The sequence below is a fragment of the Anomalospiza imberbis genome, chromosome 3, assembly GCF_031753505.1.
Source record: "Anomalospiza imberbis isolate Cuckoo-Finch-1a 21T00152 chromosome 3, ASM3175350v1, whole genome shotgun sequence".
Taxonomy (NCBI): domain Eukaryota; kingdom Metazoa; phylum Chordata; class Aves; order Passeriformes; family Viduidae; genus Anomalospiza; species Anomalospiza imberbis.
In genome coordinates, this window is record NC_089683.1 from 61735470 (window position 1) to 61758891 (window position 23422).

General features: G+C 39.2%; 2 protein-coding genes across 5 annotated transcripts in view; one reads left to right on the plus strand and one right to left on the minus strand.

The window, feature by feature from the left end:
• Window positions 1-597: 597 nt before the first annotated feature.
• DYNLT1 (dynein light chain Tctex-type 1) lies at window positions 598-5741 on the minus strand. Its single transcript, XM_068184710.1, has 5 exons — window positions 5618-5741; window positions 2894-2935; window positions 1601-1724; window positions 1302-1379; window positions 598-1010 (listed from the first exon to the last, which is right to left on the minus strand). The coding sequence occupies exons 1-5, from the start codon at window positions 5642-5644 to the stop codon at window positions 940-942; spliced, it is 342 nt and encodes a 113-aa protein (XP_068040811.1). The 5' UTR covers window positions 5645-5741; the 3' UTR covers window positions 598-939.
• A 1731-nt stretch (window positions 5742-7472) lies between these two features.
• SYTL3 (synaptotagmin like 3) overlaps window positions 7473-23422 on the plus strand; it is a 34357-nt gene continuing 18407 nt past the window's right edge. The window contains exons 1-7 of one of the 4 annotated variants that reach the window (XM_068184703.1): window positions 7473-7590; window positions 11609-12140; window positions 13539-13754; window positions 17507-17571; window positions 19768-19819; window positions 21233-21305; window positions 22214-22286. In XM_068184703.1, the coding sequence (XP_068040804.1) occupies window positions 12031-12140; window positions 13539-13754; window positions 17507-17571; window positions 19768-19819; window positions 21233-21305; window positions 22214-22286 (589 nt within the window). In that variant the 5' untranslated portion in view covers window positions 7473-7590; window positions 11609-12030. Of the gene's footprint in view, window positions 7591-7623; window positions 7754-8255; window positions 8332-11608; window positions 12141-13538; window positions 13755-17506; window positions 17572-19767; window positions 19820-21232; window positions 21306-22213; window positions 22287-23422 lie in introns of those variants that run through there. The other 3 variants (XM_068184706.1, XM_068184705.1, XM_068184704.1) reach the window with 3 other exon arrangements.

Consider the following 23422-nt stretch of genomic DNA (forward strand, 5'->3'; position numbering starts at 1 on the left):
TCATAGTATGCTCCCATTTCTTTAATTAGCTGACAAAACATTACCCAAGCCTATGCTGAAAACTTATTTACTTGTTATTCTTCTGCAACTTTACTCTAGAAGGCAGGAGTCTTACTCACATGTTATTTAGTTACATCACCTCAAGGCAGTTTTCTCCCCTTTCAGAAAGGATCACGTTTCATCAGCTACCAGAACTCATCACCCTCACTATCAGCAAAATTAATATGGACTGTAGCAAGTAAGTTCAAGACCTATTTAACACATGTAACTGACTGCAGAAGTGAATGATTACCCAGGTATAGCTTGCTGAGCACTTCCAGAATGTGAAAAATTTCTTACCTGTCTTTGTTCAGTGAAGGTAGTTATTGCTCTATTGTGGTATTTATTGCTCTAAATACCACACAAAAAGAATAAACAGGTCCCAAAAATGCAGCCAAGTTACTTTTGATAAACATAATCTAATTGCAACTTTGGCAAAATTATGTAAATGCTTTGCATTGTGGTATGTACCTCAACTATCTTGAAGAGAATTGAAAAAACTGAAACTTTTTCCCTCAATAACAAAAGATTTTAAGTTTAAATGAATCTCACCACTGGTTATGAATTTCAATAATTTAATGCTAACCAAAAGTACAAAGTGTGAAAGTCAGTGTCTCATTTATATTGGTCTAAGAAAAGAAATCGAGAGAAAGTGTTTACACTGCAGCAGATTTCAGTATTAGCACCTTGAAGAGAAGTTTTTAAGTGATAAAAAAGTATAGAAAACACTGGTATGGTACTAGGTACAAACATAAAACAGCTAACAGCATGTTTTCAAATTTCTACCTTTGAAGAAAAGTTACTAAAAAATGCATTAAAAACAAGTTGTTCAGGTATTCACAGTTTGAGTGGAGATGGAATCAAGTGCTGGAATAGAAAAGAGAAGAATGAACAAGGCAATTATATTGCAAGTCCAAAGGCACTGACAATACAGTACATGGTCTTATTCTCCCATCTCACAGTGCAGGTTCCTGCAAATACAAAAATAAGGGTTTCAGAAACAGAAGGAAGTGATCACATGCATGCCCCTATATGCATTTTTATACTTGTTTCCTTTAAGAATTTTAAGAATGAAGCTTTCACAACAGCCAAGCATTTAATATACAGCCCAGTTAGCATCACAGACAAATGGAAAAAATACCTAACAGTATGCTATTACTCCAAAACTACAAACTTGGGAAGGGGGAAAAAATATGCTGCCTAGTCTTAAAGAGACTGGCATTAAGCTGCTAGTTGGAAAATCCAAGAGTTGTTTTCCTTACCATCACTGGAGTTGTCCCAGAAGCAAGAGCTTGCTGTATGGAGCCCAGCACCATTCTTTTGCATAATCACACAGGTCACTGTTAGTCAGTAGAGAAGCTTTGATTAATTTCTCATTAACATTAATTAACATTTAGCTACATTTTTGCTCATCTTAGCACACACATACACATACATAAGCAAACATGCATGCATGTGAGCAGTTTCCAGACAAGGTTCTTCCTAAGATCTGCCCCCATCCCCTGCCTACTAGTGCACCTGACTGTCCCGGCTTTCAGAGAAAAGGCAAAGCTGAGCTCACCGATGTACTTGAAGGGCTTGCCCAGCTTTGTGAGCTGGCTCAGGGTTTGTTCCACCACGCTTGTTGTCCACTGGTTCACTTTGCTGTGCTGGTAGGCATTGCCACCGATAGCACCCTCTATGGCCTGCAGGGGACAAACAGGTGAGGGAGCTGCACTGCTGTCAACTGCAAGGCACCCGTTAACCCTTTCCAGCATGGACCCCATACCCACAGAAAAATCCTAAATACTGCTGGTCCACACTGGCTGTTGGAAGTGTTTTCAATTATTAAAAACATGCAGGTCAGAGTCTGAGCCAGGCATAGGAGAAACCATCATAGATCCCACGCTCTATTCATTTTGTGATATTTAACATTATTTGTAAAGTCCTACAGACATAGTTATGAAAAGGGCCCTGCATTTAAACAGTCAGTGAAGAGAATTTAAAAAGGCACAGTAGTACAATAGCTCATTCACACATATTCTTCTATGGAAATGAATTCGAGTTTTTTTGAGCAGAATCATTTTTAGGAAACAAACCCCTGGACTAAAACAGAAGACCCATGTAGTTGCTGGTTACTAACAGAGCATAAGCCTCCAGCCAAATAATCCGTTTTACTTATGAGGATAGTTTCCCTTTAGGATATAAATAAAAGTACATTAAACCTACATGTTTTTCATTGGCACATTTTTTCATCACAGAAATTACTTTAAAAATAACCACAAAATTGAATTCAGAAGAGACGGGAGCATGTATTAAAACATGTGTATGCAACTTACAGAGCTGGACCAGAACAGTTATTTTACAACAACAAAAAGACTGCAGTAGTCTACAAGAGGAATTCCAAATCCTGCTAGAAATTTTCCAGACAGAAAATTCATGTTTCTTAGCAACAAGAATAGTTCAATCGTTGCAAACAAACAAGAATTCACTTTGGAGAAAAGCATCTCGAAAGAACACAGTAACATGCATATGCAGACTGTCTACAAAAAACTCCGGTATTTTACTAAAACAAAAAATCTATTTCTACGGTGTTTAACATAAAACATCCCCCTAAAATTCTAATAGGGATGCACTGCAACAAGAGAGGAGTGTATGAAATTACTTGGATTTGCAATATATATCACAGCTAAAGCTTGGTATCATTTCTGCTGAAGTCCATACACTGGTTAAATCAACAGTTACCTGTACTTTGACAGCAACCTGTCTAGAAATCTACTACATACCAGTTATCACATTTTACTGAATGCCTTTTAGTACACAGCATACAACATATGAAATTTCCACACCAACAAAGTGAAAATGTTTAAATTACCTCTTTAATGATGCTGCTGACTTCATCAACAAGAAAGGAAGCCTACAAAAGAAATAGAAGAATTTTAAATAATGAGTGACACATTCTTCTGCTTATGATATTCGAGCTCTGTTAAGAACATGCACTAGAAATGTAATTTATCCTTGTCAGATTTCTGGTAAGTCAAAAGATACCAAGTCTGCCTTTATTTGCATATATATTTACTCTAGCTCCTTCAGCCCAGTCAAGTTAACCTTCTTAGAAAAGTAATGAAAAGTAAGAGATGATCTAATATTGGCTGGCCTTTTGAGTCAAGAAAGCTTTCAGATTTTAACCTGGAAGCATTTTAAATTAACATGTATGGTGCTTGTGTACACGTATATTCCCCTTTCCCAACAAGCACTAATGCCTGCACATCACAGTGGGCTCACGGATATAACCTCAGCTGGCAGTTAAATGGAACCCACACCTCCAGGGCAGCAATGTGGACAAAATATCAGTTCAGAGCTGAAGGAGAAACTATCTTGACAGTCTCAGCCTAGGATAAAAAAGTTGCCCCTTGGAAACCAAAGGGGCAAATGTAGCTCACTGGACCTTCAGCCTTCAGGGAGCAGAGGTTAAGCACGTGGAATCAGTCAGTGAAGGCCCCATATTTTACTGATCTTAAAACTACCACCCATTTACATGTATGGTTAGTAGTTTATGTTTTATTCCCTCTGCTCCTGCTGCCTCACGTTTCATGGGGTTAGAACAAGCTGCCCTCTCTGCTGGGGCAGCCACTCACAGGGCCAGGGAGCGCTGACACGGGACCCAATGCTGCAGCAGCAGCTCACACCCCACCCTGCCACTGCTGGTGTCTCACAGCCTCACCTCACAAACCAGGACAAAAGAAGAGCACATAAAGGCAAACTGATTGATTTCAAAAGACCGAGTAAGAATGTAAATATGAACCTAACCAGGTGTCAGCTGTTGACTGGATTTTCACTGGGAGGTCAGTCAGCTTCTCCAGCTGATAGAAATAAACAACAGTGTAATTCAGGTGTGCAGGCAGGATGCAGTTACACCAGTCTAGCCAGCTTCAATGACATGTGGCATTCAGAAAAATGAGAGAAGTCAATCATTCTCCATGACAGAAGAAACAGCACATCCTGGGAGACAAGTTGGGCAGCTCCTTTTCTGTACCGATCTAGAGGTACAATTCAACATTTTTAAAAGCTTTTATGTGCTGTGCCAAATTGCTTTTTATTTTCATCTTCTTGACTTGCATTTAATTTTAATAAGCCTCATTTATTTTCACGGTACTGCATTTTGCAGGTGCTTGTATTTTAAGGACCAGTGTATTTAACCAAGTAAGAGCTACACTTGTGAAAAACCACTCTCTCCCACAAAGCTTAAGAATATGGCAGACATGTTACGCAGGCAGACATGAAGACTGCTGTCAAGCAAGATGATAAACCACATACAGTTTTCTTCTTCACAAAATCTGCTCAGAAATGCCTGAGTGAGTATAAACATGGTTCACACCAAAGTAAAATGACTTAAATCCAACCCAAGTTCTCACAGGTATTTTGAAATCTAATTTGTACTGAAACAATATAGAGATTTAAGAATTCACTTCTAGGGCTGATGTTACTTTTCAACCTTCTTCCTTTCTTGCAATGACAAAAATGAACATAAATTTCTGATATCCAAATTTGGGATATATGTACTATAACTGAACTATGAAATAACACAACACTACCTGTTTCATCATTAAATCATCTTCTAATAAGGTGACATAAGAACTTTTTTGGATTAAAAAATAAAGGAGGAGAAAATCGGTTACAGTTTCCCTGCCCTACCTCTCTGGCACAAAGCAAGCAGACAATGTTTCCAACACCTTGTTTAAAAGGGGTGCTCCCAGGCTACACATGCAAACTGCAGAGCAGCACTCTACCCTTCAGTAATTCTGAAAACGTTTTTGAAAACAGCTGTAAGAATTATGTTCAAGAATGTTAATTATATATTTAAAAGAACTCCAAACACTCTGTGACTGTAACACAGGCCAGGCCCTTCCATGACGACGAGGCTTTTAGAACAGGAACAAGCCTGACACACCTTCGCCCCTCTCGCTGCTTCGCTATTGTGTCCCATCGCGGCTGTTTAATAGTGTCACAGCTGTCCCTCTGCAAAAGCAGCGCTGGCTGCTTCCTCCGCCTTTGCGGGGGGACATCAGGGGACCATTTGGCACGATAATAAATTGAGACCCTCGATTCATCCCACTCTCTATCTTGTGAATGGGGTGTGGCGCCCCATCAGTGCGCCGGTAACACGCAGACGAGAGGCTTGGACTCCTCTTTCCGCACAGAAACAGCTTGCTCGAGTTTTGCCCTGGCCCAAACAGCACGGGCCACCCTCCCACCACGGCACTCGGCTCCCGCGGCGGGGCCAGCCCAAGGCCACGACATCCCTCACGCCTTTTCCCCGAGGGACCTGCAGCGGCAGGGGTAGAAGCCAGAGTCGAGGAGCCCAGTGAACACCCGGACAAGGGGCCGGCTCCCGGGGGCGGCAGAACAAAGGCGGGGCCCGTCTGCCGCCGGTGCCTGGGACACGCGGCTCCACCCTGGGGGAAGGCGACAGGGATGGCGGCGGGGGACGCCGAGGGGTGGGATCCGGGGCGGACGTACACCGCCTGAGACCCTCCACTGGCCCTGGAAGGAGACGCCAGGCGGGAAGGTGTGCTCCGCCTGTGCCCCATCCCGTTACCTCCTCTCCCGTCTGGAACTCGTCCATCTTCCCGGCGCAGCCCCTCACGCCGCCACCGACCCCCGGCACCGCCCCCGCGCCGCTGCGCCCCTCGCCGGCCGCCGCCCGCACTGCGCCTGCGCGCCAGCGCCGGCCGGGGCCGGGCTCGGCCCAGCGCCCTCCAAGATGGCGCCGTTGCCACAGCGACAGCGGCCGGGAGGCGGGCGGGAGATGGCGCTCGGTGGGGCGGCTGTAGTGTTGCCACACGCCCCAAAGCCTGTGGCTGAGAGAGGCAGGGGGGCCGCTTGTCACGGCTGTGCTTTTCGTACCGATAGCTTGGCATTCGTGTTCATCCGTCCAAGAGGTCCTTCCCTGGGAGGTCCTCCTCTGCTCCCTAAGGAGGGAAGGAGGATCTGCTTCTTGTTTCTGGAAACAGCTTGAAAAGAAGGCCTAGGTCACAAACTGGAAAAAAATAAAAAGTAGAAAAACTCCGCCTGTCTTTTCTTTATATTTCCCCCCCGCCCAGCCCGAGGGGAGTGACAGGGCAGCTTTGGTGGGCATCTGACATCCAGACAGGGTCAGCCCACCACAGAAGACTATCTGAATTCTTCGAGTTCTGAGCAGATCACATGGTTTTTAGAAGACATAGCAAGAACCAGGAGAATGAAGTTAGAAGTCACACTTGTCACAGTTCCTGGATGTTGTGTGTGTGCAGTGTTTGCAGGTTGTCGGATCACTGATGCTGCCAGCCCCTGAGAGCTGCTCCAGGCAGTGGCAGATGCTGCTCAGGCTCAGAGGGGCCTGGATGAACTGCAGAAAGAATCTGGACGGAGGAAGAAACAACTTACTGGGGACAAGTGCAAAGGGCTGTATGGAGGCAGGAATAACCAGCTCCACAAGTGCAGGACCAGCTCACTCAGTAGCTGTTCCATAGACACATGGAGTAGGGAGGTGTTTAGGTACAATTTATCTCAATTTCTCGTATGGTGCTGTTTAAAAAAAAAAAAAAAAAAAAATTAAAAGGACATAGAGCCTGGAAGCAGTATTCCTATTGCCCTCTCTGCAGCAAGACTGCACAAGGAATGCTGTGTCCAGTTTTGGGCGTTGAGGGAATTGCAGCTCTGAGGCCTGAGTGTGCTGACTGAGCAGTTTTGATCCTGTCTCCAGTCCTGTGTCAGGCTCTGCCTCCTGTTTTTCCTGAGAAAGTAGACCCTGACCAGCCACCTCACTTTGGGGCTCTGTGGGCACCCTGCAGGCAGCACCAGCTCTGCTCGCTTTGGAGGGATACAGTGGGACTGTGGCTGGGTGCTGAGCACATCCTCAGCCCCATTCCAAGTCTTGTGCTTGCTGCTTCCAAAAAACAGAGACAAAAAGGTCAGGACTATGGTAAGAGTGAACAAGTGATGCTTGTTTGAACAAAAGCATAAACGGCTGTATATTTGGTTATATTTTTAGCATGTATAAAATACTGCAGCAGTTTCCCACATCCAGGGAGGAGAGGGAAAAATACAATGAGTTAAATATATGGCAATTAAGGCTTTGTTTAAACATTAGGGGGAAGCTGGTAGTAGGGATAATGTTCCGCAGCCTGGATTTGGAGTACAATTAATCTGTCACTGTGGGTAGTTAGAAGCCTCAGGTTACTTCTGGCATCCCATTCATTTAAAGTTTTGCCTAAAATTAAGACCCAAATTATCCAAATATGGTGCATAAGTGCATAGCTCTATGAGCCACTAACAGCTGCTTTCTCTTCCATGATGCAGTTGAAGAAGGTGATTAAACTTGACATACACAGGTGGAAATGTTTGAACCTATTTAGCTTGATGAGGTTATAAAAATTCAGGCTCTTAAACTTTGCCATGTGAGTAGAATTGCTGTGCTTTGTTTCATTTTACTAGAAATCATGAGTCTTAAAACACCTGAAACAGTTAAGAAGAGCTTCTGCGTTGTCTGCACAGTTTGGTAGAGCCAGGAACAAGAAAGGAGCTTGAGCTGTAAGAATAACCTCTTTTTTTTTTCTCCAGACTTAGAAATAGCTAGGATGTAATTTTGAACTTCATTACCCACACTTAATTCTGTGATAGACTTGACTTAAGATGTCCAATCTGAATGTTTTAACTTTTAATTGTTACCTGAGATCATATTTCCAGTTATGAGGTAAAATAACTTTCTTCTTCTTGCAGATGTATAAAAATTGAATTCTCTTGAATTTTTATTTATGCTAATTGCTTTATCTTATAGACCTAAGTAGAAAACTTTTGTTTCTAGGAAAGATCTGTTCATGATACAAACCAAGTTTTCTGTGCAAGTCCTGGAGACATTGAGTTTAGAAGCGTTTTCACATTTACAGTGTCAGAAAATGAAATATAACTCAAAGCCACTTCTCTTCCTGTGTGTGGCTTGAACACTGAGCATATTTTGGTGTATCAGTCAGCTCTTGTAGTCTCTTGTGCTGAGTCTCCTTTTAATGTTAGAAAAACAAATATCTTTGCTTGTTGCTGCTAACAAAACCAGAGACCTGGCAAAAGCTGTTGTAACACTGGAGCTCTTTGTTGAGCGCATTTGCTTTCAGCTGTTTTGGGGTGCTCCTCTGAACATTCATCAGTGGTATCGGTGCCCAAAGGAAGGAAAGGGGGTGGAGAACAGCCCCCGGTTTTCTTTAAATAGTAAGGCTGCTTCTCATCGTTTATAAGTAGTTTACTTCCTGGTGTCTCTCTTTGATGGCTCCTGAAGAGGTAGGGACATCATTTTACTCTATTCTGTATGACATAGTACAGGCGGATGAATTTTTATTGACTGGCATGTTTTTTTTTTTCAAATTGGAAAATGTTTAATGGAAAAACCACACCTGCAACTTAATTGTTTGTGTTGGGTTTAGTTATTTGGTTTTATTTTTACTCTGAATTCTGGGGTGGATGTTATTAATATCACAGACTTAATTTTGGTAAAGCATTATCAAAGAACTTAATAATTTTCACATGCATGTGTAGGGATGTGAAAGCTAAACTGTTGCAGTCAGGTAGTACAAAATAACACTTGTAATTTTCTTAACTAAGAATGAATGTGTATGATTGGTCTCAGCAGAATAGAAAATAGCCACAAATTGCAGTCGCTTTTGAGACTGGTTTTACTCTGAACCTTCTTAATCTGTTCCTCGCTACTGATGTGTCACAGCTGTCTTCTGGGTTAATGGATAAAGTAATCCAATTATCTCAAGTAAATGAAGACTGTCACTTTAGAAGATCTGTTAATTTATAATTATTTAATTGACATTGGTTTGCTGATGCTTAAGGATCTGAAAGGAGATCAATAATACATTACTTGTAAAATTGCTTTGAGGAAAGGCTTGCTAAGCCAGTCATTTTTAGTTTTAAAAGCTTAGAAAAGAAGCTGTTTTTGCAAACTTAATCTAGTGTAAGATAGGCTTTTTGCTTGATCTTCAGTAACAGAACTACGTACTATTTTATCCTGATAGGAAAAAAACATGTTTTTTGAGTTTGTACATGCATTAATCTCTCTCCTAAGGTATAGCCACATTTGTCGTCCCTTCTTCGTTACAATAGCTTTGGGATTTCTTATGGTATTTTCAAGAAGTTACTGATGCATCTGCAAGATGCCTGACTCTGCATTAGTTTAAATACAAAATGTAATAATAAATAATGATAAATATATAACTTTAGAAATGTTTGAACAGAATATCTTTATGAACATTGTGCTGAAAAGGAAGAAGTGTTGTGATATTTACTGAAGAGGTTGCTGCTACTTTTGGTTTAATGTAGAAGATGCTCAGCTTTGAGGTTAGCTGACTGTAAAAGAGCTAGCTAGCTGGATTCAATGGGTGAACATGAAAGAAGGGCATCTCTGAAGGTTTGCAGTTTTCTTCCTGTCTAACAGGGTCAGTGCTGAAAACACTTCTTTATTACTGCCAAAAATCTACTCTAGTGCAGACAGCTTTGGTGTAAGAGTAGAGTTCTTATTTCACAATGGCAGAGAACTTTTCAGTCCAATTTGAACACCTCTGTGAAATAATTACAAGTTCAAGTTTGTTGTGGGGCCAAGGATTATCTCTCATTTTGAGGGTTGTAATACTTTTATAATACTTTATTTATTCTTAAAGCTACTTCATCATTCAGCTAGATTTTTAAAAAGAATTTGAAGGAGACATCAGATAGCAACTCTTTCTGTGCTTGCTTAACTGCAGGTGTTGCTTTTGTAACTGTTTTACTGTGGCACGTTCTTAATAGCTCTATAAGATATTAATGTATTTTCTGTACAATTACCAGAGCAGAGTTTTATTGGATCCATGTAGATTGACTGTCATGCACTTGTTAGCTTTTACTGATGCTTCAGTGGGATTTTCTGATGGTGTTCTAGATATGCCCAAAATCTTAGGTGTGTATGGCAAATGTAGCTTACCCTGTAATGGATGATTTGGTGTCCTGTGTAGGGCAGAGACACCGGAGTTTGTACTGACTCCTCCTTAGATTATGTTGACTTAAATGGAGTTGATGGTTTTAAACATGCTCATCAATCCCAGGAGGTATTCATAAGGTAAAAGATGAAAGCAAGTGGAGGATGCAGGGGCCTTTGAAAATGACATATATTGTGTAAAAAAAATTGCTCAGCCTTTTTATGTTTCATATGAGTAATTTCCTGTGAAATTGCAGTTGGTAAGGAAATAAAACATGACTATGCCTATCTCTGTCTCTTTTGTTTCCACAGGAAACCAATCTTTTTTTTTTTTTTTTTTTATTGAACGCAAGCTTCTGTGAAATTTTGGTGCCTGTTGAAGGGTGTCATGAAAAAATCCCCATAGACAAATGGAATGTAGGAATGTAACCTGTTTATGTATACGTGTATTATCACCCTCTGCTTTTTCTGGTGGAAAATTAAGTAACTTAATTGGGGCAAGCTGCATGTAAAGTAATACCCTGTACTGACAAAAATGCATTGTCACTGTATATCTGAAGTTTTAGTGGGTTCTTTTGGTGGTTTAGCTGTTTGTTTTAAATTTAAACCTTAGTATTTGCAAATATTAATCCAGCAATGCAGATGGTTGGTCAGATTCTCAGCTGAGATCCATCAGTGAAGCATCAGTAACTGCTTTGAGAAAGCTTTGCCCTTCTGTCCCAGTGTCTGCACCTGCCTAGAGCCTGACCATGTGTATCTATTGTAGATTAAGTCTGAAACACTTAAACCAGTTTTCATATACACACACCTTTGTTATTGGTGTACCATAAGTGGAATTGTCTTACATTTTTAGTAATATGCACTAAAGGTTAGACAGTAATATCAAAAATTAATGTGGGGTGTAAACTGGTTTAGGTTGAATAATCATCTTCTTTCTTGACTTTGCTGCAAAGTATGTTAAAATTACTTTATATTTTAGTGGAGTTTTGCAAAAGTGAAGGTCACAGAATATATCCAAACTACAGTTGTGATTCTGTTTCAATGTTGTACTTGCATATATTTGCACTCTATCAGTTTGGGACCAAAATCATTAGTGCACTGAGCTGGAAATAGTATATATCTTAACTTTTTTGTGTCTCTGTGTATTAGCAAAGAGAATAGCATCATTTGGTATCAAACTGTTTATCTAGACTTAACAGACACAGGTAATTGGTGAAAGTGACTTAGAGGTATTTTCTTTTTTCCTCTTTGTCTGTGATGTCTTTTGAACAAAATGAGATTATAAAGGGACATTTTTTCTCAAATAAATTGTCTCAAGCAGTATGAGAGTCATGGGACCTGTAGGCCTGTATTCAAAACTAACTTAAGCTTTTTTTTATTGGTTGTTCTATGTTGACTGTACAAAAAATGTGAAGGTATGTGCCTGAGTGCTACAGACAATATGGTGAGCCCCTCTGAAGATAAGGACTGTCTTAAAACCTCTCCTATGTCTGAATTACAGCATGAAAGGTTTGGAGTATAACAAAATGTGTCCTTCACATTATTTGAAATCTCTTGAAGAGGTGAGAAAGGATAATGTTTAGGTTTTTTTTTCCCCCTTAGGCCCAGAAATCCCAAATCCACAGGACTAAATAAAGAAACCCAAACCATTTCTGCCACTCCTTTACACTGTCTCTCAACAAATTGTCCCTCCATCTGATGCCAGTTCAAGCACTCTCTGGAAGCTCTCATCTCTTTTGGAACCGCTTTCAGTGGAAAAAAGAAAAGGAAGTTAAAGGACATATGAAAAGTCAAGACTGCCGTGACTTTGATAACTGTTCATACTCCTTGGATAGTAGAGACACTTAAATGGTGATCTGTGCAAAGACAGACAAAGTTATTTTTCTTTTCAAGGTTATGACACAGTGAAACTCATCAAGTAAGAGCACAGGCACTTGGGAAACACCCAGACCAGCACTCTGGATGTAGTGGAAGACATAGGACAGGAGTCTACGAAACAAGTGAAATAGTGAAATTTGGCAAAAATGGCCTGTGAATTTAATCTGAACTTCCTTAAGGAATTAGAACGAGAGGCTGTTCTGGAAGTCCTATACCGTGACCAGATGGTGAGAAAAATGGATGAGGAAAGAATAAGGTACTGCTGTTCCCCTGTTCATGTTTTCTGGGTGGTTTTTTGTTTGTTTTTGTTTTTTTTTTCAAGTTTCTTTCTGAATTACTCTTCTTCCACTTTGTTGTCCTAAATGTACTCCTCTTATAACTTCTTGTTAGCTAATGCCTTTTTATTCTCTGGGAAATCTAAGATTATCCAGAACCTTTTGTTTTTGCCATTCTATTGACTCTACACTAAAGATCAGCAAATCCTGTTCACTGAATGTACTTGGTGAACTTTACTTCCAGCTTTCATAGAAAGTTCAGTTGCTGGCTGCATTTTTTCTGTGAAGGCTTTATGACATTCTCATCATGTTCCTATGTATGCACATGTATAGTCTTGGTAAGATGGAACACATTCAGATCTTTGGCTGGCTTGTTTAGCTTACATTGTGCCAAGACTGGAGTAAAGAATCATTGGATACCTGCTCACTGTACTCAATCCACCACTGTTCCTCCTCACACACAACAGGCAGCAAGCACACTGCTCTGCCTTGCACGTGGTTACTTGTGTCAATAGGTGTCATTGCTTAGGAAAGGATTTTATTTACTAATTTCACCCTCTGTCAGTATCTCAAGCTGGCGAGGATAAAGGATAATTCTCCAGCACTTTATTTGCTTTATGTCTTGGCTAGGACCAGGATTTCCCAGTACCTTGTATCCTGCTTTGTGATATTGCATCCCGCTGTAAACCTAGGTATTGGAGTGGATAAGATATAAATTTTTAGTCCCTTAAATTCGGAAATTTAAACTTTGTTTACAATATTAAAACAATTGTAGTTACATGAAGGGCTATATAGAAAGCCTGAATTGGTTAGAAAATCCCTTTCAACTGCTGATGATGTTACTATCAATTAAAAACGTAGATCTTGATTACTGGTACATGCAATAGAAACAAAGTTAATGACAAGGAGAGGTTTTGATATTTTGGGCTGTGTGCTGTTTTGGTTTGGTTTTTTATCTTTCAGATTATGCATTTGTTCTGATTTTTTTTTTTACTCAGTAGAATATTTAATTCTTGGATAAATATGATTTTAAAAAAATTCAAATGGAAGGGAGCACCATTTAGTCTCAGTTTTTGTAGGTGAATGCATAATCACTTTCATACAATGATTTCAGTATTGAAAGTGGGCCTGAAATGAACAATACCCCATTTATACTAAACTATTTCTCTGTTAGTATGCTCAGTTCTGGTCACGCACACAGTCACACTGCAGAAATGCTGTGTGTGCACCTTTTCAAACAGTGCTCAACAGAGGTCACACTCGAGGGCATATCTCCCACTAGAAACGGTATTGCACAACAAGGGTATTACTAACTTGTGCTTTACATGAGGATTTAGTCCTCTGTAATTATTTTTTCCCCTTTTTACCTGTGAAATTAGGAAAATGAAACTGCAGCTGCAGCAGCTTCGGTGGAAGGGGGCAAAAAATGCAAAGTGTGAGTACCGGGAGAGATCTTGTGCTCGCTGTCAGAAGTCGCTGGGGCTGTTGATGAACAGAGGCGCCGTGTGCAATGGATGCAGTCATCGGGTGTGCTCAGAATGCCGTGTCTGCCTGAACCCCTGCCTTTGGAAATGCACCATTTGTTATGCTCATGGGTAAGGAATTTTGCCTTGGTGTAAAGCCACTGGTGTAATGAAAATGTTGGCTGAGGTCCTGGTAGTGATGAAATGGATGGAAATGTCATGTTTTTCTTCACATAGCTGATATTTCCCTTCCTGTGTTTAGCAAAATGGATCCTCAGGATAGGCCAGAGGTACTGTGAGTATGACAAAGATGATTATAGCAAAGCATAGAAACAGTTGTGAGTTTCTGAGCCACAGAGAGAGCTCCTTCCCCTACTCAATATTGAACCAGTGCTTCCTCACAACCTGCTGAAGGTGCTGTGCTTTGATGTAGTATAGCCAATTTCTTGACAATTTCCTCATTATTTTCTGCCTCTTACCACTGGAGTGAGAAATCTGATTGACAAATAATATGAAGTCCTGCCTTATAAAATTTTAAAGGACAAAACCAATTAATAACATTACTAGGATTTGTTGAAGTATGGTCAGGCATACAATTTGTTTACTTTGAATTAGTTGATTTTTTTCTTCTACATCACGTTTTTGTATTTCAGGATGCAGGAAATTATCTTTCTTTTACTCTACTGGTACATTTTTTAAATATCAAAATATTACTTCATAGTCCATTCTATTAATTGCAATCTTTCTAAGCAAAATGGTTTAGATATATTTCCACATTAGTTGAAAAATAATATGTTGGTGAAGAATGATAGTTTGGGAAATTATTCAGAAGCTCTGCTGGATGATAAATATCCCTGTAGAAAGGAGGAGGATTTGGATGAAGATTTACTTTACACCAACACAAGATGAATCGACCACTCCCTCTGCAGGTACCAAAATGAGATTAAAAGAGAGGGAAATATAAGGCAAAGTATTGGTCTCAAGTCAAACTAATTTGTACTAGTTTGAAGTAATTTTTTATAGTTTGGAAGAGAATTGTAAACTATTGATAACAACATATTCTCTGAATCTTCACTTTATTTAGCAACTAATATGCAAAATAGGTAGTTCAGCTATATTCATACTTGATACAAAATAGTTACTAGATTTTGGTGTGTGTGTTTTGCTATGTTTCAAACTATATGCACTAAACTGAAAATTCAAAAGTTAACTTTCCGTATCCTTGTCTAGATAACCCTCTCCACTTCCTCTTTCCAGTTATTTGGTGGCCACTGTGGAAATCCCCTATAGAGAGTTCTTGGTTGTTAAGCTCCTTTGTGTAGTGCTGCATACCCTTAATTATTTAATTAGCTTGTCCAGGTATTTAATGATAAAACCAAGAAAGTGTTATTTAGATTAATTAAAAGACCTTCTTGCTTTTCCTTCAGGAAATTACCTTTTTTTGTCTTGCTAATACAGATGGATATGCCAGCTGTCATTGAATTTCTCTTTATAGTGAAGAGAGAGTACATTTGATCTTTAGTCATGATGTAAAATCAATTAAATTCAGACAGACTTCTTCCATTGCCTTTAGTGAACTGTACATCAAAGCTTCTAATCTCAAGAAGGGGTAGGGAGTGCAGCAATGTGGTAAATGGTGCTCAGCTGCTTTTGTTTTTCCTGGTGAGGGGAAAGTAGGATGGCTAAGAAAGGTAAGAGCTGATTTCCAAGTCCCAAGTAACTGTAACTTTGGGTCTTGTTTATCACTAGAGTAATTTTTTTCCTGACCCAAACAGCAGCAGTAGCACTAGAGAGGTTCTCCCCTAGACACTGGGGTCATGTTTGTAAGGAATGTGCTTAAACACCTCAGTGAAAGAGCATGCAGGATAGGCAAACTTTGTATTTCTTACAAAATAAGAAATTTTGAAAACCTTCTGAACTGAAAAAGTTTGTATCTTTCACCTGGAAGAGGCATCTTTTATGTGAATGGAGTTAGTATAGCATGTTGGGGTTTTTTAAAGGAATCCTATATTCTAGGAGTTTAGAAAGATGTTTGTTTTGGAGGAGTTTGGTCTATTTTACCTGACAAAGGGTCTTTATTAGCATTGTTTTCAAACTTTTGGTCATATCTTAACTCAATACACTCTTTATAAAAAAAAAGAAAAGAAAAAAGTATTTTCAGATCTATTTTCATTCTGTGTGTGATCTAATTATCATAGAATAGTTTGGGTTGGAAAGAACTTTAAAGATCATCTGGGTTCCACCCATCCTGCCATGGGCAGGGGCACTTTTCACTAGACCAGGTTGCTCAGAGGCCCATCCAGCCTGGCCTTGAACACCTCCAAAGAAGGCGTGTCCAGAACTTCTGTGAGTAGATTCAATTATCACATGGATCTGTGCAGAACTGGAGATTAAACTCTGGAAGATAACCAGGGGGTGGTGGGAATAGTATAAAGGGAGGCCTGGAGTTGAGTGAAAATCAAGACACTACCAATAAAAAGTCCTTGAAGACAGAGATTTCAGACACTTATTAGTTAATAGATCTGCATCCAAAATGTGTAAGTATCCTGTCTCAGTTACTTAAACCTGATTTTCCAACTCATCTGTGTTCAGTTATGCACAAGGATCTATGGGTAGGTATGAAAATAAATTGTACAGTCTACATGGGTGCTGATTTTTTTTTTTTAATAGTCTGCATTGCTACTTATGAAGGTATCATTAAAATGCCTAAAAGGCTTTAAAATCAAGTGACAGAACCAAAAGCATCCTACCTATAGTTTGTTTTGACACAGAATAAGGTGAGGCGTGAAATGGCAGACTTGGTGGTTTTGTTGCCTTGCCCATTTGTGGGTATCACTTTGGCTCTTGTATTTAGAGATTTTGCTTTCTTAAGAAGGTAAGCCCTACATGAATTTACTGTTTGTATGCTGTTGTCAGTGTCAAGCAATTTTGGCAGAGGGAGTGGTAATAAAGATATTAATTTTGTAAAAGGAAAATCAACAACTGGGTAGAGAAAAAGTTTAGCAGTGCCTGCGCTGAGGAAACCTTTGCAGTGAGACTTCATCTCATAGTAAGCATCACAAAATTGATACAGAAGGGAGATATTATATATGCCCTAAAAATTAGTAAGACATTCAGATGAGAATTTGGAACTTGAAGGATACAGAGAATCCTATCCTCAGTTAATTTTTTTTTTCTCTTTAGTAATGGGTAAGTTTAAATTGCAGGCTTCAGGAAGAGTAAGATTTGCTGAAAATCTGATTGTGACAGAGCTATTTAATTTGATATAATCTTGTACTTGCTAATCATTACTTTTCTGTTCCTGTAATCCTGGGCCTTTGTAAGACATCAATGTAACTGATGGTAGTTTCCAGAAAATGGAGAGGTGGGCCATGAAGCCGCTGTGCTGCCAGGGCTGTGCAGCTCAGTGCTCCCTGGTAGCCATCCCAGGTTCTGCTTGGAACCATGTCCTCTACTGTGGACATTCCTCACTCTCAGACAAGGCTGCAGCTGTGAGCAGCCAGCTCCCCACTCAGCACAAGTGCCTGGGCTGCTTTGCAACTTGGTTGTGCAGACTGGAGTGTGCCCAGGACTCTCCTGCCTTCAGAGCAATGGCCAGAGCAGCGTGCATCACTTTCCATGGCCAGTCCTACACTGCAAAAAGGAAAACAAGCTATCAAACAACCCCCCCCCCCCAAACCAAAACAAATGTCCCCAAAGGATTCCTCCCCTCCCTGTTTTTTTTTCAGATGCACAGCAAAACCAGTCAATAGATTGAATAGTCATGAAATCTCAGTTTTACGGTAGGATTAATAAAGGATGTTGGATTGTTACATGGTAACCAAACATTTGAAGAAATGCACTTGCAAACATTTTGATTTGAATCTCTTATGATTGTTTTCCAGAGATGTGAAAGTGAAGGCTGGTGAATGGTTCTTTGAGGAACGAGCAAAGAAATATCCAGGTGAAGGTAATCACTGGAACAGATCATAAACTGCTATGTAATGTGTAGTTCTCATCTATACTGAAACACTGAATGTAGTCTGACACTGTATCCAATGTTTCTTCCCTGCAGTCCATCTGTCTGTGCAGTAAATAAAACATGAATGCAATTTAGCAGAGTGCATTTTAAAGTATAACTTATTTTGTCAGAGTAATAAAAATAAGAATATTGCTGGCCATGTAAATTCGAATTAATGAGCATGTAAGACTTCTAAGAAATACAATGATGTGAAATTAATATAGAAATGTTATATGTGCAGGAAGAAAATTATCTTGCATTCATCATTTGTCAAAGTTTAAACTTCAGTTATTTTCACTGAGGAAGTTGTAAAGTTTAAAGAAATGATAGAATGGAATAAAAACCCCCATGCATAGCTATAAATCAGCAGAGAGCTAAACACTGTTTTGTTACCTTCAGCCAGCTGGCTGTGCCATTGTCTTGTGCTGGGTCTTTTCAGTGCCATTAAAAGTACAGCACTCTAAAAGAAATTAAAAAGTATGTGGATGGATTGCTTTATGGGGAATGTGTTTTGCCAGCAAAGGAGCTGTTAGTGGTTTTTTTCACCTACAATAACTAGCAGGGTGGAGAAGATTTGTTTCTTCTTTCCCTTGAAGTGCCACTTCAGATGTGCATCTACTTAATTTTGTACCTGACTGTAGTTAAATGATACAGTTTCACTTCAGTATCTGCATCTATGTTTAAGAGTAGTTGTTAAAAAGGAAAGAACTAGGCCTTAAATCTCTGTTGGGAAACTTGAATAGGAAGAATTTTATAAAAGGGGGAGCATAATCAGGCAAATTTTGCATAGTAGGTATTTGTGAAAGGCAGCAGGTAGCATATTAAGAAACTAAAGTTCCTGTTAAAACAATTTTGAAAGATTTCACTAAAGTCCATTTTAGCTAACACAATTTCTGATTTTAAAGTGTTAGTTGACTGATCTTTTTGAAGCACAGTTTCATCCAATAACCATTATAATAATAATTTCCCCTCATTCTTTTCAACAAGTATGAAGCTGGTAGTTTTATCAATCTCTCTATTATTGGAAAACGTTGTTCTCAGATATTGACTCTCATAGCGTAAGTTACTGTCTGTCCATTTTTTCCAGCAAAATAAATCAGTTCACGCTTTGAATTATGAAGGCTTTGTGGGTTCTTGAAGCATTTTGCTCAGTCTAGTGGTAATGCTGATGAAGTCACAAAGATCTAAGGATATACAGAAGATAAACTTGCAGGCACAAATATGTTTTGTTTAGTTCCTTTGACTAGACCAACTGATATATTTAAAGGAGTTTAAAAAGTGACAAATTTTGAAACACAGTAGTCTTTATGCAATCTTCAGTCCTGGAGGGACAGTGCCCTCTTTTGGTTTGAAAATATAACATAACTGAAGTAATCACTAGAACATAAGTTGAACTGAAAAAAAAAATATTTTGCAGTGAAGTTTTCTCATGTTGCGTAGTAAAAAAAAAAAAAAAATTACATTGTTATACTTTTTATTAATTTTTTTGTATCTGCTCTGTAAAGAATGAGATTAATATTTTCATTACAGTGGTAGATTATTTTCATGACCAATCAGTTTAAAATCAAATATAGCAAATGTTATTTAACAATAAGAGAGTATTCAAGAGTTCTGATTGAAAAGTCTAACATCCATGAGCTGATTGTTTCTGCTCAGGTCTCTAGTAGGAAGAGTGAAACAAATTTTCATGAGGGCAAGAGTTGACCATGTGCCTGCCCTTGTAGACGTTTTCAAGCTTCCCTTAGTGTTTGAGTTTTGTGGCTGAAGTGTGCTTTAGTGCAGTGGGCCCATGCACTGCCCGCCTCCTGGACCCTGGAAGGCTGACAGCACTTAGCAACCTGTAGGAATGAGCGTGTTGGCATCTCTGTGATTGTCCTTAGCTTTTGTGAAGAGTTCATCTGAATGTGTCATCTGCAACAGGGGAGGGTGAAACCATGGAACGGTTTGAGATGCAGGAGAAACTTGTGTGTTGCTTGGCATGTGTGCTGCATTAGTAGGGAATTAATTCCTGTCTTGCATGTGCATGAGCTTCTGTAAACACAGGCTACTTCCTGAAAGGCACTGATTTTAAAAAGTGTTATACAGGCATAAGTAACTGATGTTGCTACTAAATGATCTTTGTTTTTTTCTTTCCCTCTTTCACAGGCAGACATGAAACAGTTGGTGCAAAGCTCTTGGAATCTTACCAGAATCTGAGGTAAGACTCATAAAAGGACAAACAGTCCTGGGACACTGCGAATTTATATGGGTGATATTTTTATGTTATAAACCAACTAGTAGTTTGTATTCCTTTATTATGAAAAAGAATCAATACTTTTGGAGTTCAAGTGATAAAAGCATAGAAAAATTTTCACTTTTAGCTGTCAACAATCCATAGAATAGGTCTCACATACAACAGAGAGTAAGTACTATGTTTGGAGTAATAGTATCTCACTTGAAATGAAGGGACGTGCTTTATGTTAATTTTATCTGCTTATATTTTTTGCATAACTATTTATACAATTATCTGTTAAATTTGCAAAATACTTCTAAATTTTTGTAAATGAAAGTTGTTTACTAGGTGTCATAACAGCATCATTATTTGTTCAATGGGAGATATTGCTGATATGATAGTTTTACAATAAGTAGTAGACATGAAGTTGGACACTTTGACTTACCAAACTTGAAAAAAAATTTAAAATCTCGTTTAGAGTGAATAAATTCTTTGACCAGAGGCCAAAACATGACCATACTTAAGTTATTATCAGTGATATATAGTGACGTAACAGTCTGCTTATTATGTTATTAAAGGAGACCTCTGCCCTAAAATAAACCAAACCAAAAAACCACAACACCAAACAGCAACAACAACGGCAAAATCCAAACCAACCAAAAAGAAACTCCAAAACCCTGCCTGAAATAAGATATGATGAGATGGTCTGAATTTATTCTAATTGTCTGGCAAGGCACAACTGCATAAGAAAGAAACTTACATTGTGCTGGATAAGATCCTGACCAAGACTTGCTTTTACCTGGATGTGGTAAAAACTAAAAAAGAATCAAGAAGGAATTCCACTAGCTACCTTAGGATCTGTGATTGTGCTAACAGAAACAGTCAGATTTTTTTTTTTTTTTTGGTCACAGACCAGGACTATTTACCACAGATGGAATGGCAGGAATGTTTAAAGGGTTTTCAACAGCTCTGAATCCAGGCAAGGAATGATCCTTTTAGTATTGTAAATAAAGATGACTGATTTTTGAAAACATCTCTGAACAAGATATGGGGTTCATTTGACAGGAATTGTGTTTTAGAATTCAGGACATGTGCTGTGATACTGCCAGCCATATAGAAGTCTAGGGAACCTATCCTAAATTAGCTCTTCCTGATAGTTCTAATTTAATAATTTTACCTGGAGCACCCCAAGATTGAGAAGGTAGAAAGGTAGTCCTAATTCCTAAGAATAGGCAATAAACCTGTGCTGCACCTCTTACAGACACAGGATGTTGACCCAGACCTTTATAGAGTGCATAAAACATGGGTAATGAAGATACTGTGCATGGACATGGTTTATTTATTCATCTATTGCCATCATATATTAATTGTTGCACTGTTTATCTCTTAAATTTCTAGTAAAATTTCTGTTGTACCTCCAACTCCACCTCCTTTCACAGAATCACCAGCAGGAACCAATGTGATGGGAAATGTAGGTATCTGCAAAGTGTACCTGTAAGTGCACCCCTTAGGGTGTCATTCATATGAGAAGGTCAGCCACAGAAATGTGGTAAATAACTGCTGTAATATCACTCTGCAATATAAATGCAGCCTTTTGCTGCCTTGTCATTATTTTTATGCTGCATGGATACTGGGAGGGAAAATTTAGAGTCTATGAGGGCTGTTTTCAATTTGTTTTCAGTTTTTGAGGGAAGTGCTTAACCACTCTACCTGACATTAGAATGTTGCATCTGGTTTTGGGTGCCTCATCACAGAAAGACTGGACTGAGATCTGAGTTCCACTCAAACCTGAAGGACCCACTGTTCCTGTGACATTCAGTAGTCACGTGTCACTTTCATTACTGAATGCGAAACAGTGAATTTGATGGCTGCCTTTGCATTGCAGTTTCTAGTGGACAGAATAGTAGAACATGGCTTGAAACTCACTGAAATTGCACTAAATTACTGTTTCATTTAATTTTGGACTGGATCCTCAGGCCCTGGTTTTGAAGCCCATTGCAATTCTGTAAACATTCTTATGTACTTATGTGGAATTTGATGAAAACTTTGTTCTGTAATAGATAAAAGTATTAAATCCTTACCACAAATCAGTGATGTAATTAGCTGTGTTTGTGAACTTAGTATGTGATCTTTCTGCGAGGAGTTCCACTTATATGTGAAAGGCCATGGCACTGAAATATTACTTCCCATCTTTGTCCATTAGTGGGATAGTTTCCAACTGTGTCAATGTATGTCCTCAGATGTATTTGTCTACAGAAGTGAGTAAAGGGCTGCAGGTTTACCATCTGATTGTTATGTGGTCTGTAGATATGTAATCATGGAAACTTTAAAATTACAAATATTTTGTGTTTTCTTAGTTGTTGCATCTCCCATTTGCAGGAACTTGGAGAGTCTAAAAGGTTTAATAAATCTGTGGAAAACTTGTTTTTGTCTCTCACAACACATATAAAAAGTAAGTAGCTTTCACTGTCTTGTCATTCCAGAATAACAAAGTCAAATGTTTCAATTTTTTGGCCACAGTGTTGGCTGAGACATCATTATAACAAAAGGCAATCAGGTAATGGCCTTTAAAGAAACAATTTATGCCAAAATGTTTTTGATCACGAGTGTCTAAAGTTAGTACTCTGTATCTTGTCTAGATAAAAGTGTCCTGGTTTGCAGAGGTATTTAATACACCCAGCTCTTGTGTCCTGCAGTAAATAAACCTGGAGAAGCTCGTTCTGCCTCTGACTCTCTCACTGGAGCCAGTGTGTGTGCGTGTCTGAGAGCAGCAGGAACGAGGGATCAGTGTGTGCAGCAAAACCTGCCTTTGTACAGCTGCTCCTTTATGCTGCTACCTCCTGTTCCAGTGTGGCTTGGCAGCAAGAAGAGATTATAATCCAATGGTGGCCCTTTGGTGAATGTAAAATGAATTACTGGTTGTAGTTTTATTTGCAGTGAAAATTTTCCCTTGGCACTACAGAGAGTGTCAGTCTTAATGATATTTGGGTAGAGAAGCCAAAAGAGGAATAAATATGAAAACTGAACGTTTGTGTTTTCTCACACAATAACCTGTTCCTTGTAAGAGAGTGTGAGACAAGGCTGGTGTTTCTGCCTCTACTGCTGGTCAAGGCACTCAGATTTTATCTATTCCATTAGAACTCTCAATTCCAGTCTCTTTTATGATCTCTGATTTCATTGTGTGTGCTAAAAACCTGGTTTCATTTACAGAGATGGCTTAATTGAGCCTGCCTTTGAATGGGTCACATGGTGCCTTAATGGTGTACACAGAGTACAGTAAACATCTGAGGACTGATTGCTGCTAAGAACAAAACTAACCCAGAGTGTCTTTAAAAATCACATTTGAGTGCCATTGTTTTTGAATACCATAATGTCGCATTGTCTGCTGTCTGAGGTTTCTCCACAGAGGTTCATGTTGTGAGAGAAGTGTTTATTTCTTCTGTATGAATTAAACATATGATAGCTATTTCATGTGCTACTTATAAATTTTTAATTCTTCATGAGAGTCTATCTGGGATTGACAACAAAATATCTGCAGTTAAGCCTGCTCATATTCAACTTCAGAAATCATGGATGAGCGCTGCCTTC